The 17,845-nt window shown below is 47.6% G+C and overlaps 1 protein-coding gene across 1 annotated transcript in view; it reads left to right on the plus strand.

Moving 5' to 3' along the window:
- The first annotated feature begins 1,279 nt into the window (after positions 1–1,279).
- Positions 1,280–17,845, plus strand: part of LOC129469061 (tenascin-N) — a 72,748-nt gene continuing 56,182 nt past the window's right edge. The window contains exons 1-5 of the mRNA XM_055255231.2: positions 1,280–1,409; positions 10,955–11,398; positions 12,893–13,267; positions 13,727–13,990; positions 17,316–17,501. Coding sequence (XP_055111206.1) covers positions 10,990–11,398; positions 12,893–13,267; positions 13,727–13,990; positions 17,316–17,501 — 1,234 coding nt within the window. The 5' untranslated portion in view covers positions 1,280–1,409; positions 10,955–10,989. The remainder of the gene's footprint in view (positions 1,410–10,954; positions 11,399–12,892; positions 13,268–13,726; positions 13,991–17,315; positions 17,502–17,845) is intronic.

Raw genomic sequence — 17,845 nt, forward strand, 5'->3', positions numbered from 1 at the left:
GGGAGTTGGGAAATTTTCTGGTGACCCTGGTTCATACCGCACTGGTCACCTCTGTATATGGCTGGCCCAGATTCCAGGGCCAGATAGCAGGATTATTTTGTGGTTGTAAGTGGAGGGCAGAGAACTGTAAACCTACCTGGACTGAGGTGGAGAGGATCAAATATGATTTAGTGGGATACATAAGGAGAATTTAAAAATTATAATAATCATGGTAGCAGGTAATCTTTACCGAGTCCTCACTGTGTCTTGGGACTAGTCTAAGTTCTTTACCCCATCTACTCATTTGAACCTCACAATAACCATAAGACACTATTCCTATTTTACAGATGAGTAAGCTGAGCCACAAAGAAGTTGTCAAAGTCATTTGCAAGTAGCAGACACAAGCTTCAGATACAGGCAAGCTGCCTCTGGGAACCCCCCTCCAATTTCTGGGGGCCACTTTTTGGTCCCCCATCTCTCCTTCTCCTTTCTCTCCAGCAGCATTTGATGCTGACATAGGTGAACTGGAAACATATGGTCTCCTTCATTTTGTTGTGGATCTGCACTCCAGAATCTACTTCCCACAGAGCAGGAGAGGGATGCGGTGTAATGAAGGGTGGCAGGTGTCAGCCCATGCCCTATTGAAATGACTCTGGTTCATAGGAAGGATGAAGGCCTGTCCATCTGAGGGCAAAAGAGGAAGGGCAGCCAGAAAGGGGCACGACTATTCTTTCCTGGTTTTGGAGCTCTTGTGCTGTTGGCATGTGGGAGGCATTTGGGATGGGGTGAGGGTCAGAGTGGGCTTGTGGGACCAAATGTCCCCAGTCTGTTATTCCTGCCCCTACTTAAGAGCCCTGCCACTCACAAGTGTGAGACGACGGATGAAGGAGGAGGGAAGTCAGAAGAGCTTCTGTCCCTGAGGGTCTCTGCTCATTTCTTTCTGTGCTAAAGGCTTTTTCCCGTTTTAAAAGCAATAGGCAGTAAGTCCCAGAATGCCTGAAACAGGAAAAAGAGAAAGAAACTTTATAAATTCACTTTTGAACCCCGAGACCCAGCTCCTGGCTAGGAGACAGGCAAACTCTTTTAACATCCTTATTCTGGATTCACTTAAATGGAAACAGCTTCCAGTATTTTTAGCTGCTGTGTAATCAAAGTGAAAAAGAAGAAGGAAATGTATGTATTTTTCTTTCTTAGTTAGAATAAGAGAAGGAATTGCTCATTATCCTTTAGCAGAGTCCCTGCTAGGAAGGGAGGAAAACACCAGGAGTCTCCATTTGCTCCTCCTCTGGCCTAGACAGGATTTAAACCCAGGGAGGGAAGCCAAGGAGAGACGAGAACGAGGGATGACCAGCAAGTACCAAGGTCTGCGGCAGGAGGAGACCGGCTCACAGGAGCAGCAGCATTGGAAGAAGCACCCGGCAGCCTCCCGGGTAAGAGTGCCAGTTGCCCAAGCTTTATTTACTGGAGGGAGGAAGGTGGCCAATGCGGATGAGCTCAAAAGTGGTGGCTCAGGTGCCTCCGTTCCTGAGCCTGAAAATCCAGGCAGTGTAATTAGTCTCCTATCACCTCCATGAAGAGTTAAAATGAATTGGGAAGTACCTCTCAGGATTCGTGTACTGTATCCTTAGTATTATACTCCAATCTCAGACAGGGCTAAGCATAGTTATCCTCTTTCCTGCAACACGGATGCAGTCTGTGTTGCATCAGTTTCTACCTGGAGTAACACATTTTTGTATAAAATGTTTCCTTTAAGATGTTCCTTCTCATCTTTTTTTCTTTTTAACTTATTTACAATGTCAAAGCTTTCTCTCTCTCTTTTTGGATAATTTAGTATTTGTTATATTTCATTATTCTTTTAAATCCTAAAACAGAATTGTTATTTTAGTTATGATTAGGAAGCTATGATAACTTTCCCATTTTCTGGATTTTGTGTGAATCAGTTAAGGGGATGTTTGCAAACACATTCGAACAGCTTTGAAGTATATCCAGACATTTAATTTTACAGGTTTTAATTATTATTTGTTAAGACGACAACTTCTCTTGAAATCCCCATACTATTACCCTCACAATACCTCAAAGAAAACATTTCAAGACATCTAAAAAAATGATGTGGTTGACCGGGCATGGTGGCTCATGCCTGTAATCCCAGCACTTTGGGAGGCTGAGGCGGGTGGATCACCTGAGGTTGAGAGTTCGAGACCAGCCTGACCAACATGGAGAAACCCTGTCTCTACTAAAAATACAAAAAATTACCCGGGCCTGGTGGCGCATGCCTATAATCCCAGCTACTCGGGAGGCTGAGGCAGGAGAATTGCTTGAACCTGGGAGGTGGAGGTTGCGGTGAGCTGAGATCGAACCATTGCACTCCAGCCTGGGCAACAAGAGCAAAACTCCATCTAAAAAACAAAAACAAAACAAAACAAAAACAAAGAAAACAAACAAATAACTAGTTTTTGGAGGTCTTACTTTTTACTTATTTATTAATTTTTGTGCTTGGGAGAGATCTGGGGGAAGGATGGAGAAAGAATGAATGAGAACAGGCAGGGCTTCACTTAAAAGCATGAAACCTGTGTTGCCCTATATAAGCATAAAAAAAAGAACAAGTTCCAACATAAAAGTAACAAACTGCCCACATCGGGACACAGGTTAGCCACAGTGCCTAAAATCCATTGGTTCTTGGAAAAGCTGAGGTGTCACCAAGGCATCAGATGGTACCTTGCTCGGTCAGGGCTACATATTGGAGGCTGGCCTCTTGACATTCGGACATTTGTTGCAGACTCAGAATCAAGGTGACAGTGTTGGACACAGGAAAAAATAGAGTATCAATACTGGTATCATTTTTCCAGGAGAGAAGGGAAGAAGGCACCTGGCATTCTTTCATATAACTCTAAGTACTGCTTTGTCCCCAGTTTGTAGGCTGTAGCTGACTCCCGAAGGAGGGAAAATAGAACAAATGATTTCAAATCATCCCGTGGCTTCTGGTTTTCCAGTCCAGTGCTGCTCTGTGGTTTGAAATGTAGGGTGGGCAGAGCTCTGTTTCTGAGAAGATGCCTGAGGAAATTGTGCCCAGGCCCAGTGGAAACTTTTGTCCATTCACTGCTCATTCCAGAGCCTTGGCTCCTATAGAATCTGGATACAGACATGAGATCATGGTTTAGGTCCTGTAGCCACATCTGGAGCCACCAGTCTGTGAGCTGAGGATGCTAAGATCTCAGGCCTGATCTCTGGACGGACAGGGACTTTGCTGCTTCTGCCACAATAGACTCACTGCTAATGCTGCCTAGCCACCATTTGAATCTGTACCCAGCAAATGTGAGTGGAACAGTGCAAATGCTTGGAAATTAGCAAACGCTCTCCTCCTTGCTAGAAGGCTGGAACTTTAAAGTTACTTCAATGTGGAAAACAACACATTAGCTAAAGAAAGAAATTGCAGAGTTTTTTTGTTTTGTTTTGTTTTGTTTTAATCTGATGCCCCTCACACCCATGGATATTAGGGCTAATTGTATACAAAGTAATATTTAGTCATTCTGGGGACTGGATGTTTGGTTGAATAAGGGAGAGAAAGTTTCCTGAATTTATGTCTTGTGTCTATTTTATCTTGTTATTGTGCATGAGCTTGGTCCCACAAAAGCTAAAGGAAGTTCTTGCTGTGAGAAAGTGATTCATTCTCTGGGGGTAAATGGACATCTTTGCCTGATGCTCAAAAGGAGATTTTAAAGTGCTTTGCACAGAGCCTGGCACGTGATAAATGCATAGAAAATTGTAGCTACCATTATCATCACTCATTTGAGCCTTTGCAAGGCAGATTGAGTCAGTTGTCAAAACAAAACAAAATGAGCCTGTGGCCACCCCTGAAAAAGTGATTGAGTGCTGAGGCTGGGTCAGGACACCATCCTTGATCTTTTCTAGCCTCAGGCGGGTGGGCAGACTTGATGGGATGGCTCTCCAGGAAAAGGGTAGCGTGAGAGTCATCTCCAAGGACTTCCTGGACACTCCCTGGGTGTCCCACAGAACTAGGAGAATGGGGGGACACAGTGATGCCCAGAATGTGACCATACTAAGCCCTATCACATAAAACCAAATTTCCATTCTCTTCCACACTTAGCTGTCTTGTATCCTATATGCAATCCTATATTCAACGTCAGAGACTAGAAATAAAAATGTTTGTATGTACTTGCTTCCACTGGAGTTTAACCCAGGAGAGACAGACCTCCCTTGTATATCCATGTTCTTGGATCTGAAGGAGAAAGAGATACAGAGGTGAAATCGGTCACCTAAGCCTCTAGTTCAAGGTGAGTTGAGCCAGGGTAGATTCCTCAGCCAGCTGAGAACTTGCTGTCCTGGACCAGGTTACTTGGGAAGTACAGGGAAGACCCCTGAGTCACCCAGGGCCCAAGCTGTAGATCATTAGCAAAATATGCCCAAGAGAGTTAAGGAAGGAGTGACAAGTTTGCCAGTGACATTTGTGACACTGATGCATCCCTAGCCACTCATCTCCCTCATTTTCTTTCATAGTTTAATGATATCCACCCTGTCATTTGGGGACAGAATATCTTCTTAAGTGACTGTGCTGGAAATCCATGATGATACACTTTTTCTAAAACCCAAAGCAGTGCTTTCATTTTCCTGTGGTTAACTGTCAAGGCAGGATGAGATAATAAGGGAACCAGAGGAAGCCCTGAATTTAAGTATAAAGGTCTGTAACAGTGGCTAGAAATTGGCTACCTCTCTTCTTTGGCGTAAGTAGTATTTTTTTTTTCCTGACCCAGTGTGTGTGTCCTTCTTTGGGGAAAATGAGGTGACACAGAAACCATCCACCCCTGGGGTCCAAGAGGACCATCAGGATTCAGGGGCCATTCTCCTCCCTTGACCAAGGCTTGGATGCCATCTGCCCCTGCAGACAGAAGTCTCCGTGCACTTTGGTGTTTCCTAGGAAGGGAATTCTCCAGCTTCTCATGAGAATTGACTGGGACTTAACCTCTATGTGAGGGAAATGCAATTCATGTTCCCAGTGGATCATCCTTGGCACCACTCAGCGGAAGTACAGGCACGGGACTTAGTTATCGATTTATTAATTTTTAACTGAAAACCCAGTTTATGCCTTGGGTTTCTTTTATTTTCAGGAAAAAACCTTCTCTTAAAAACACGTGGCAGAACAGAGGACATTTGGTGTTTTTTTTTTTTTTTTTTTTTTTTTTTTTTTTTTTTTGTGTGTGTGTGTGTGTGTGTGTATACAGGATATATAACAGAGAGATGAAGAACACAGACACGAGCAGTGGACAGACCTGGTGTGTGATCCCAGCTCTGCTGCTTTTTGGCTGTGTGTCCTTTGGCAAATTACTTAACTTCTCTGAGGACCTGTCACAACGAATGATATCAACTGACTCCCAGGATATTGCGGATTAAATGAGGATAATTTTTATAGCGTTTGGCACAATGTCCATTATCTAATAAGCACACATACACAGACACAAACAAATCCAGTGGCTATTACTATTTACTTCACAAAATATTACTTTGGCAGGACTGTGCTATGAGGCTGGTGATACAGAGGGGATCAACACAGTCACGGCCATCTCTGTCATCTCTGAGCTCACAAGGATACCTGGGCTAGGAACATGCATACAGATTTGGTGGCTGTCAATATTTAGCTGGAAATTAAAGCCACAGGGGTAGATGCAGATAACAAGAGAGAACACAGCAGAAGCATAGAGCCCTGCAACATCTGAAGGCAGAAGTACGGGGACCATCCATGCAGCCCATGGTCAGTCGTGTACTCCTCAAAGAGCCTTTCTGGAAAAAGCAACACAAGGCAGCATTTGTTTCTGAGTCTAATGTATCCCTCCCTCCCACCTTCCCACACCACCCAACACCCCTCCTGCAGTCAGAATTAATGACCGGCCTCTGTAAGACAATGATTCTTGGGGACAACTGGTTTCCCGTGGTTCCTGTATACACATTTCCTGCATGTAAATATCCTTCGCTTCATGCATCCCTGCAGTATTTACCCAACTTTCCATGGGAAAATACCCCTCAGCAGAATAATCCTCCCTATTTGGAAATGTATCATCCTGCGTTTTGCTCGGAAAAATCTTCTGCCCTGTCTGCCCCCTCCCCACCCTCGTGGAGCTCAGCCTGTGGTTTGCTGTGCATACTGAAAGAGTCGATGAAGTCATCCTTCCCTTCTGCTGTTAAACAAGAAGTCTCTTTCCTGCCACGTGTTGGAGTGAGAGCCAGCAGGCTTCTCTTCTTGCTCATTACACTTGACAGAGTGTTAGGTTGAGGATTTCCCTTGCTCTCATCTTCTTTCGAACAATCAACCTACCCAGGAAAATCTGAGCGCAACTTGTGGCATCTGAGAGGCAGTAATTAATGAGGACATCTTGTTACAAATCAGAAGGACAGGCAACACCAAGGGCTCCAACAGGGACTTCTGGGATTTCTCATATTCCAGGCTAAGAAACAAATGCTGTAGACCTGGGCTCTGGGCAGCCTTGCTGTGGTTTATGGCAAGAGTCCACGGCTTTTTTTTTTTTTTGCGTTCGTTGAGAACTTCTTCAGAAAACCATCTGCACTTCATTTATGTCTCAGGCTGGGGGTGGGGGGTGGGATGGAAAGCATGGGCAGAGAAGTCTGCTTTTTCAGCCCTATTTTTGCCCAGGAAGAAGATTTTTGGACAGTGGAAACCCATGTGCTGCCATGAACACAGTAGGTGCTTCAGAGATCAATATGCGTTGTTACTGGTGAACGGCAGAAGTGCACAGGGATTAGTGGCTCCATTGCTGGACACTGTGTACCTGGGGTTGCATCTGTGGCCGTGTGCTCATCAATTGCATAATCAGTTGCTCAATGCCACTGAGCCTCAGTTCCTATCCTGGGGATCAAGTGGAGAATAGTGTGTGGCTTTTATCTTTGTGATGAAAGTCTAAGGATGACCGTTGTGAAATATCATTATTTTTAGCCTACACCTGCCCTCCAACTCATTCTCCTGGCTTCCCACTCCCCCCATCCTCTGACAAAAATCTCAAGCAGATTCCAGAGCTTTTCTGGTGGCTTTTGGTCTTAGAAGAGAATTGCTTTTGTGAAGGCAAGTCCATTTCAGTATTGAGCCTCGGTCTCTCATCCAGGCCACATCTTTTCTTCTTTCTCAGCTCAGACCTGATGCTGGAATCTGCAGAGAAGCTGGAGGGAAGGGGCTTGGTGCTTTCCTCTCTCCACTTCTCTCTCCTTAACATGCATGGCTGCTTCTGGCTTCACCAGGTTGCTGCTGCCTGGGGCGAGGTGGGGGTTATAAAAGAAAGGAGAGGGCACTTTTACTTTACTGGGGCTGTTGTGGTTCCCTCTGTTGGATGCCCTTGTTATGGTGAATGCTTCCAGTGCTGGGCCACCTCTCCTTTGTGGGGAGCTTCTGTGGGATCTTTAGATATTCCCCTTCTCACCCACTGGGCATGTCCTCCTGCAGTCGCCCCCTTGGGGTGGCACACTCCTGCTGAATGGTGGACCTGCACCTCAGCTCGGGCCCTGAACTGCCCTCTTGGTAGCTCTAACATGCCTCATTTCTGTGACATCAACTCGGCCTCACCAAAGTCTGAGTTTCAGTCCTCTCACACTGCAGCCCCCTTCCTCCCTCTGCCACGCAGCCTGTTCCAGCTGAGCTTCCACCTGTGAATTCCTCCGGGCTAGAATCAGGCACTGGTCTCTTTGCCTGCCACCCCCACTAATTCACCGTGACCCCACCCCCAACCCCCAAACCTCCAGTAGCACACTGTCTTTGAAATGTGTGGGCACGGCCAGGTGCAGTGGCTCATGGCTGTAATCCTAGCACTTTGGGGAGCTGAGGTGGACAGACTGCTTGAACCCAGGAATTTGAGACCAGGTTGGGCAAGATGGTGAAACCCCATCTCTACAAAAAAAATACAAAAATTAGCCAGGCACTGTGACATATCTGTAGTCCTGGCTACTCAGGAGGCTGAGGTGGGAGTATCACTGGAGCCCAGGAGGTGGACGTTGCAGTGAGCCGTGATTGTGCCAATGCACTCCAGCCTGGGCGACAGAATGGGACCCTGTCTGAAAAAAAAAATGAAAAGGAAATGTGCAGGCACTTATTACCCATGGTCCAAGTCACAAGACAACAAGAAGTGTCCTACTGACAATTCCATTCCATCTTCCGGGTGTTGAGTCCAGTGCCTGAAATGCAGTCAGTTCTCAGAAGAAGTGAGCTCTTATTATTATCAACAATACGTGCTTTTGATGATAGGAAGAGCCACGAAGGAGTGGGAGGGCAAAGGGGTAACACAAAGAAAGACTCTTCATAGGTACCATTCTGTTTAATTCACAGTGGTGGCACATCCCTTGGGTACAACATGTATAACGGATGAAAGCATTGCATAAGGACATATATCTAACTGCGCTCATTTGTCATTTGTATCAGAATGTCATATTGGCGCAGAGCAAGCATAGGCTTGCAATCAGATGGGTCTGCGTTTGAATCCTGGCTCTGCCACTTCTTTGCTGGGCAACCCCTGGCAAATGACTTTACCTCTCAGATCTGGTTTCCTTGCCTTTTGAGTGAGGAGAGGAACACTAACCTTACATGGCAGCTCTGGGGATTAATTACGAGGATTAATGCACCCAGCCAATGCCTAGCTCGTAGCAGCAACTCAATAAATAACATTTAGCATTTAATACTATTGTAATTCTTCTTCTTCTTTTATTCTTCCAGGGCTCTTCACCCCGTTTCCTCAACTTCCTGATACTAAATGAATGATGACTATTAAAAGTTAAACATTTTACATATTACTAGAATTTGGCTTAGTGGCTAGAAATATTTCTTCCTTTTATGATCAATATAGTTGAAAGATGCCTTTCAACCTAGGCGTTATTATTATTATTTGAGATCGAGTCTTGCTCTGTCGCCCAGGCTGGAGTGCAGTGGCACGATCTCGGCTCACAACAGTCTCCGCCTCCCGGGTTCAAGCAGTTCTCTACCTCAGCCTCCCAAGAAGCTGGGATTACAGGAGTGCACCACCACACCTGGCTAATTTTTGTGCTTTTAGTAGAGAAAGGGTTTCACCATGTTGGCCATACTGGTCTCGAACTCCTAGCCTCAAGTGATCCTCCCGCCTTGGCCTCCCAAAGTGTTGGGATTGCAAGTGTGAGCCACCATGCCCGGCCAGCATTATTCTTTATAGCAAAACAGATGAGGAAGAAGAGGAAGTCACATTCAGTAAATCGATTGAAAACAAAATAAGCCTCAAAATATTGACTAATCCCTGCTCACATACCAGATGTAATGCTCACTGCTGTTCACATCTAAGAGGGGTGACACGCTGTCATTCCTACGTTACAGATGAGGAGGTGGAGGCTCAGGATGAGGAGCATTTTTAGGGATGCACATCCTAGAGCCTGTCTGAGGTGCCTTTCCACCATATCCCAACTGCCGCTCACCATGGGCAGGGAGAGCCTGTGCTCAAGCAAAACACAGACCACAGGAAAGGACTGTGTTTCCTGACTTCAAATTTTGGCATTAATAATTGCAGATCTTGGGTTAGTTACAGAAACCCATTGTCAAGAGACAGCTCTGCAGATCACTTTCTAGATAACTGCTGCTATGCAAGCCCAACTTGGATGTATCTTGTGACTGAGGTTCCTGTGAGCAAAATGTGAGGTGAAAGCCGGGTCTCTTGTGGTCTGTCCTGCCTCAGCTTGTTAGTGTGCAAAGAATGGGCCATCCCAGATGGGAGTTGGGGGCACAAGGGGAAATGGCTGGAGAGAGGAGTTATTCTGCTCATTGACAGTGGTGAAGACACCACCTCCTGGTGAAGCAGGAGGCAAAACCTAACCACCTGCCCCATCTCAGGTTGCCTGGCTTGACTGACAAACCAGGCCACCCATGCACGGATGGATTTGAGAAACAGTGACCAAACCTCTCATCATGTGTGTCTGTGCTCCCGCCACAGGAGGGCCCCAAGACGAATCAGCCCACTCCTGTCCTTAACAGGCTCAGAGCCTAGTGGGGAGACAAGCTGCATACAAGAGTAACTGTAACACCAGGTCAACACTCAAGAGACCAGCAGTGAGGGACAGGTCTATTTCTCTGAATGCTTAGCAGAAGCGAGGCTAGTCTCCAGCTGGGTGAGGCAGGGGGACAGGAGAGAAGACTTTGTAGAGCAGGTAATTTTATTAGAAATTCTTATATTTTACTGGTTCACAAGTGAGTGTCGTGAGCAGGATGCTGGCTCTGCAGTCAGTGGACTTGGGTCTGAGTACAGGTTCTGCTCTTTCTGGCTGTGGGACTCAGGACAACTTGCTCAGCTTCCTCATCTGTGCAAAGCAGCATGGCATTGTGGGGATGAGCATGGACTCTGGGGTCAGAATGCCTGGGTTCAAATCCTGCCACTCTGAGCTAGGTGCTGGTTGCCAAGTCATTTAAAGTACTAGTGCTTCAGTTTCCATATCTATAAGATGGGGGTAATCATAGTATATTCCACAGACAATTGTGAGAATGGAATGAGTTAATAAATGTGAAACACTTAGAACATTTAGAATAGTGCCTGTCACATAGCAAGTGCTGTATGTGCAGCTCTTATTGTTGATGTTGTTAAGAGGGAGGATAATATTAGGGTTGCTGTAAAGATCCAGAATTAGGGGGATCAAAGTGTGGCACACAATAGGCTGTCAACACAAGAGAGCTGCTCTTCTTATTATTAATAAGTGCAGGTGAGCCTAGAATGAGAGGTGAAGAGAAGGGCATCCTGGGCAGTGTGAACAGTAAGCAAAGACAGGAGGCAGGAATATCCAATCTGTGAGGCAGGAACAGAAAGTAATTTGGTTCGGATCCTTGGGAGAAATAGAAGGAGTTCTTTCTGCTGGTTTCTCAGCTTCCTGTGGGCTCTTAGAATCTGGTAAAAAAAAAAAAAGCCAATTTCCCTCAGCACATCTCCATGATTTTCTTTTGCAATGTTTCTGAATACAGGCATCCTGGAGGGTCTGCTCCCTGTCTTTCCAAGGATGAGTCTCCAGGAGATGTTCCACTTCCCCTTGGGGCTCCTGCTTGGCTCTGTGCTCCTGGTGGCTTCGGCCCCAGCCACTCTGGAGCCTCCTGGCTGCAGCAACAAGGAGCAACAGGTCACTGTCAGCCACACCTACAAGATCGATGTGCCCAAGTCTGCCTTGGTTCAGGTGGATGCTGACCCTCAGCCCCTCAGTGACGATGGGGCTTCGCTCTTGGCCCTGGGGGAGGCCGGGGAGGAACAGAACATCATCTTCAGGCACAACATCCGCCTTCAGACACCACAGAAGGACTGCGAGTTGGCAGGCAGTGTCCAGGACCTCCTGGCCCGGGTGAAGAAGCTGGAGGAAGAGATGGTGGAGATGAAGAAACAGTGTAGTGCCCAGCGCTGCTGCCAGGGAGTTACTGGTGAGCTCACCACCTGGTATTCATTCAACAAACATTTGATGAGCACCTATTATGTGCCAGGGTTTCCACTAGCCTCATGAGCACTTTGTGACTCTGGTGTGCTCCTACTTCTCATTCTGGGTTTTGTCTAGGGGGCCCATCCCTGCTATTTATTCACTGATACTAGCTCCAGGGGGCATCTGGAAGCTGAGCAGGGAGGGACCAGCAGCTCTTGCAGGGAGTATAGACTCCTGGCCTATTGCTTCCAGATGGGAATGCTTCCAGCAGCTGTCATACCTGTGAATCAAAGCGCTACTCAGAGAGGAAGCAATGGGATACACAGGAAAGATAGGGCCTTGGAGCTAGACAGGACAGGTTACAAATCCCAGTTCTACCACTTTTCAGCCGTGTGACTTTGGGTAAATCCCTTATGTTTCCTCAACTGTCCAACAGGGATGATTCTATCAACTAGTATAGTTCTGAGAACTAGAGATGGTGTGTAGAAGATTCCTGGCCCTTAGAGGAATTTACAAATCAGCAAATTATAATTATGTTATTAGTAAAAAATACAATTATAATTGTAAAATAATTACAATTTAATTTTACAAATAATGAAGGTTCTCCCCCTACACAACCCCGTCACTTTTAAACATAAACTGCTCAGGCTGATCCAATGATAATGAACGGTACTTTGGCATAGGATTTCATGCCTGAAGGAATTGCTATGGTAAAGAGCACCTTAACCATCAGATCCGGATACAGAACTCGGCACCAGGGACGCTGCCATGAATAACCAGTATGGACTTGCTTCTCAGGAGCCCCCACTTTGGAAGCGTTTTTAGGAAGAAAAGAAAGTGTTCTGAGAAGCAGAAGCTGGGCCACAGAGGAGACTGCACTGACTGGTCCACCCTCCAGCTGCCTCTTGCTGTGTAGGGTCAGAGAGGGGAGCCTGGTTAAATCCCTTCTCCACCATACCCATAGTTGAGAGTAGGCTATTTTGTAGCTTCTGCAGTTCCGTTTTTCCAGACTTCAATCTGGGCTCATTTCACAAGGTCCCAGCCTTGCTAGTTCCAGCAAACTCCAACCTCCCTGGATCTCACTTCCCCCCCAGGAGTCCTGCCCTGCAGTGTCAGCTGGCCAGGGTGGAGCATTTAAGGCCCCTCCATAGGAAGGCACTAAATAATGACCACCACGTAGAGAGGAAGGAACCAGGGGAATTCATACGGGAAGGGAAAGGAAAGAAGGGTGGGTCCTGCAGCCTTTTCAGGCAGAGAAAGGAGACGTTTGCAGATGTCACAGATTAGAAAGCCTGGCCGAGGCTGGAAAGGGCCAACACCTTTTCTCCCTTGTGGAGCTCCACCATCCTCCAAAAAAGAGCAGTGCAAGACCCAGAAATCACCAGTCCCTTAAGAGTGGGGCTAATGCTTTCTGGGTCTTGCACGGCTGATCTCAAAGGAAGGAGATCCCCATGCACAACCCTTCAACGCAGCCTACTGTTTTTCCTCTGCATCCCAGATCTGAGCCGCCACTGCAGCGGCCACGGGACCTTCTCCCTGGAGACCTGCAGCTGCCACTGCGAGGAGGGCAGGGAGGGCCCCGCCTGCGAGCAGCTGGCCTGCCCTGGGGCGTGCAGTGGTCACGGGCGTTGCGTGGACGGGCACTGCCTGTGCCACGAGCCCTACGTGGGTGCTGACTGCGGCTACCTGGCCTGCCCTGAGAACTGCAGCGGGCATGGCGAGTGCGTGCGCGGCATGTGCCAGTGCCACGAGGACTTCATGTCGGAGGACTGCAGCGAGAAGCGCTGTCCCGGCGACTGCAGCGGCCACGGCTTCTGCGACACGGGCGAGTGCTACTGCGAGGAGGGCTTCACAGGCCTGGACTGTGCCCAGGGTGAGAGCGGAGATGTGCCCTCGGGCCGCCGGACTCTTCTTTCCAATGCACCATTTAACCGTCAATTACACGTTGTCATCTTTGGGGGTCTCTTCCTTTAGCCTACGCCAGATTGCTGAGTCCCAACCCCAGAGTTTCTGATTCTGCGATGGGGCCTAAGAATTTGCATTTCTAACAAGTTCCCAGGTGATGCTGATGCTGCTGGTTAGAGGCCCTAACCTTGAGGACCACTGGTCTTGTGATCTAATGGCTGTGTGTGAGTGTGTGAGTGTGTATGTGTGGTGAGGGGGCCAGTATTAATTACCTGTCATTCGGATAATAACTTCTAGGGGTCGGGAATGGCGCCTTATACAGGTCTGCATCCTGCACACCCACCCTTATAGTGGTCAGGGAATACCCACTGGGTCTGGATTGCTTCCCTTTCTCACCCTCTCTGCCCTGTTTCTGTTCTGCCTGCAGTGGTCGCCCCACAGGGCCTGCAGCTGCTCAAGAACACGGAGGATTCTCTGCTGGTGAGCTGGGAGCCCTCCAGCCAGGTGGATCACTACCTCCTCAGCTACTACCCCCTGGGGAAGGAGCTCTCTGGGAAGCAGATCCAAGTGCCCAAGGAGCAGCACAGCTACGAGATTCTTGGTTTGCTGCCTGGAACCAAGTACATACTCACCCTGCGTAACGTCAAGAAAGAAGTTTCTAGCAGCCCACAGCATCTACTTGCCACCACAGGTGAGGAAGCCACCCGATGCCCCAGGGTTCCCAGGAGAGGCCCCATTCTAAATGTTTTCTTTCATTAAATACCTGTAGACAGTTGTCTTGATTTGGGGTTTGAAAAACACAGCTGCCACAATCCTAGGTTCTGAAGAGTCCCAGTTCTCTCTCTTCTTTCCTTGCTCCCTGATTACTGGGTCCTCCAAGCCCATGAAGACCTGCTAGATGGGGGCTCATGGGGTTTTCTCTGTCCTTGAGATTAGTAGGGTCTGCACCTTCTCATAAGCAGTCAAAGGGTAGACCTGCATCCCCAGTCTCTCACTGAACCCCCAAAGCCATTCAGAAAGTTCAGGTAGATATGGGTGAGAGGCTGCTGAAGCCACCTGTATCAGTTAGACTCATCTCGGTGGGAAAGACAGGACACAAATGGGGTAAATGAAATTTCAAAATTTAACTAACAGGTTGTTCACAAAGGTGTGGGTCGGGGTTGGATGGTGAAACACTAAGACCTGCATCAATAAGGATACACTCCCACCTGAAGGGGCAAGGGATAGACGTTGGTACTCGGACCCAGAGAGAGCTGTAGAAAAGAGCTGCCTGGTGGGGTTGTTTTGGTAGAGGGATGCAGGCAGTCCACCATGTCTCCGAAGAATTCTGTCTCCTGCCCTCTGATCTGCTGGTGATTCCTGCTAGCTGAACCTGGAGGCCAAAGGGTCAGGGAAACAGGCTGACTCAATTCACAGAGATCACAGCCTTGGGTATAGAACAAGATGGAGGATGGTGGAGGCTTGATCTGGAGAAACAGAATCTCCTGTGCACCAGCAAATGCCACTAAAATGTTTAGAGGGATAAGCATCACTGCTTACTCTTTAAACATTCTTGTTTCCTCATGAACATTCTTAAAGCAGCTTAGATCTTCAAGGATTTGGAGAAACATTGTTGGTTGAATGACTGAATCATTCCTTCACACAGTACATTTTTATTGAGCACTTACCATTTGTCAGGCACTGTTCTAGGTGCTAAAAATGCATTGCCTCCATCCTGTCCTAAACTTCTAGGGAAAGATCTAAGAAGATACAGATGGATGGAACTTCGGCATGCAGTTGTCTTTGCAGAGACATCAAGCTGCCTGTCCTTTTTGGTGGTGGGACTAGGGTGGAGGTGGGGATGGGTCAGTGTTGGAAAGGGCTCTGAGAGACTTGGCCATCATGAGGGCACCATGTGTGATTACCTTTGTCAGTGCCCTCAAGCTAAAGACCCCCAGGAGCACCCCTGTAGTTGAACAACTTGGGTGTCTTGATTGTTCTAGCATGGGTGACTGCACACTATGGGGGACCATAGAGGTGTCTCAGTAAGACAGTGTTAGAAAGGACTGGTTAGAGAATTTGGGCCTGTGTTAGGTAATTTGGGGGAAGGTGTAAGGAAGCAGGGATTGGGTGCTGTCAAGAAGTGGGGAGAGCCTCTCCCCTCTGAGAGGCTAAAGTTGGTGATTGTAACAGAAGTGGCCATCACTCATAGTAGTCAGGAGAGTGGGTGTTTAGCTATTTGTGTGGTTTGGACAATGGTCATGTTTTTGTCTGTGTTCAGAGTTGATCATGGAAGGGTCTTGCTTTTGTCTTGATCTACGCGGTCACAGAGTGACCTGACACATTGATGTCCTGTGAAATGGTTTATGTTCAATAGGAGACATCAAGTCCTCACTGTGAGAGCCAGGCCCACTCTGGCTGGCAGAGTCTGCTTTTCTCTTTTTCCCCATTTTGTCTGTGGCTGCCTCTGGTACAGCTAGCACTGTGTCCAAAGCCTCCCAGTGCAGCACAGAGATGCCTATTCTGAAAGTCCTAGCAACCCCTTATGGCATCTTGCTCTCGGGATTTGTAAAATTCTGCAACTGTGAAGTTTCTGTTTCTTTCTAATCTGATTCAGGTTAAACACATTCTTATTTGCTCCTCAGGGGAGCCTAAGACAAGAGGTACTCATCCCCACCATAATGGTGAACATTCTCATTAAGTCCTTGCTTTTTCATTTGTGACTCCCTCCTAATTCTTTTACACCATGTAGGAACTCTTCTATAAGCCTCAAGTCACATTTATTACTCACCTCTTGACCTGTCCTTCAGGGAATTCCATCTTTAATGGGAGTCTTAAAAACAGCACCTGGCAGATGGAAGCCAGTGGGTGAGAGGAAAAGCTTCAGAGAAAAGGCTCTGTGAGGCTCTTTATCCATAACTGATTGAATTGGGGACGTTCAGAGCCCAGGGACCTTGAGATCACTGAGTTCACACCTGGCCTAACACTAATTCTCTGTCCTGCATCGTCCATCAGTGGTCAGCAGGCCTGGGTGGAGACACCTCCAGGGAGGTGAAGGTGGGGGCATGACTGATGAAGAGGGGAAGCCTGAGAATTGGAGGGCCTTGGCTTTCCTGTCCCAAACTTAGAAGGCCAGGCTCCCTCAGCCTGGGATATGGCTGTTGGAATTCGAAATGCTCCTCAAAGACCCTAGTCCTCCCATCCCTGGAAAAGCTCTCCCCTTAGAGCCATAGCAATGATCCATTCCTTTGTATTAATCACTGTAACTTCATGGGTTTTTTTTCTGAGTAGAAGAGTAAACATTTAGCCGTTAATACTTTACTATGAATAAATGTATACAATAACTCTCTTCCTTCACAGGACAGACAGACTGGGCAGCATGAGAATACCAGGTACCTGACGGAAGTGCTAAAATTTGGTAAAAAGAGCAGGAAGGACACTCAGATGGACCAAGTTAAAATTCACCTACTTTATAGTTTTGCCTAGGGTTCATCCTTAGAGAAGAATTTGAGAGGCAAGGGCTGCAATTTGGGAGATGGAGGAAGGATCTTGTTGGATTACCAATGTTGTCCTCGAGAAAGTTCGAAATAGATTCTCTCCACTTTCCATGGAAGTGCCTGATCTGCTTATCCTGAGGTCGTCTTAGAGGGCACGGGCTCTGCAGCTGAAGAGTGGGCCTTTAGTTCAGGGCTGCAGCTGTTGGAGCTCTGGGCTGAGTGGTTTGGGTGGCCAGCCTGAGAGGTACAGTTTGGGCTTGACCAAAGTCAGTGTGGAAAGGAAAGACTGCATGGCCTCTGATGGGATGGGGAAGTGGAGGCTTTCCCAAAAGACAGTCTGCCCATGGAATATGTGAAAACCAGCAGCTTAGTTGCTACTTTGGTAGCTCAAAGACACCTGTTAAGAACTGTGTCCCGGGGCTGAAGCCAGCTCTTGAGATGTCAAGAAAGGGAGCTGACTTGATAACCAACAGCCTGTCACAGAATCTCAGAACCTCTGTTCTTCACCACTTTCTCTTGCCTCCCTCACCCCTGCCCTAGACCTTGCTGTGCTTGGCACTGCCTGGGTGACAGATGAGACTGAGAACTCCCTCGACGTGGAGTGGGAAAACCCCTCAATTGAGGTGGACTACTACAAGCTGCGATATGGCCCCATGACAGGGCAGGAGGTAGCTGAGGTCACTGTGCCCAAGAGCAGTGACCCCAAGAGCCGATATGACATCACTGGTAAGAGCCATCACTGGAATGTGAGATGTTTGCTGTGGATGCAGAAGTGGGGATAGTGTGTGGAGAGGGCACTTGCATCTGCACTGCTCAAGTGTGCACAGAGAGCCCAGGGGCCTTAGGAATCACACTTGAATCTGATCCTTGAATCTGCCAGACATAAGCCCACCCAGGAGGCCTGTAGACTCTGCCCCAGCATTCCAGAGCTCGATCCCAGAGCACCTTGTTAACAGATTTTATTTGTGAGATGTTCTCCAAGTCAGCAAACTCTCTTGAAGACCCTGTCCATGTCTCAGAATGGATTTGATGGTGTATAGATATTCCTTTTGGAGGAACTTGCGTATTTG

This window comes from Symphalangus syndactylus, chromosome 12 (genome assembly GCF_028878055.3).
Source record: "Symphalangus syndactylus isolate Jambi chromosome 12, NHGRI_mSymSyn1-v2.1_pri, whole genome shotgun sequence".
Classification (NCBI taxonomy): domain Eukaryota; kingdom Metazoa; phylum Chordata; class Mammalia; order Primates; family Hylobatidae; genus Symphalangus; species Symphalangus syndactylus.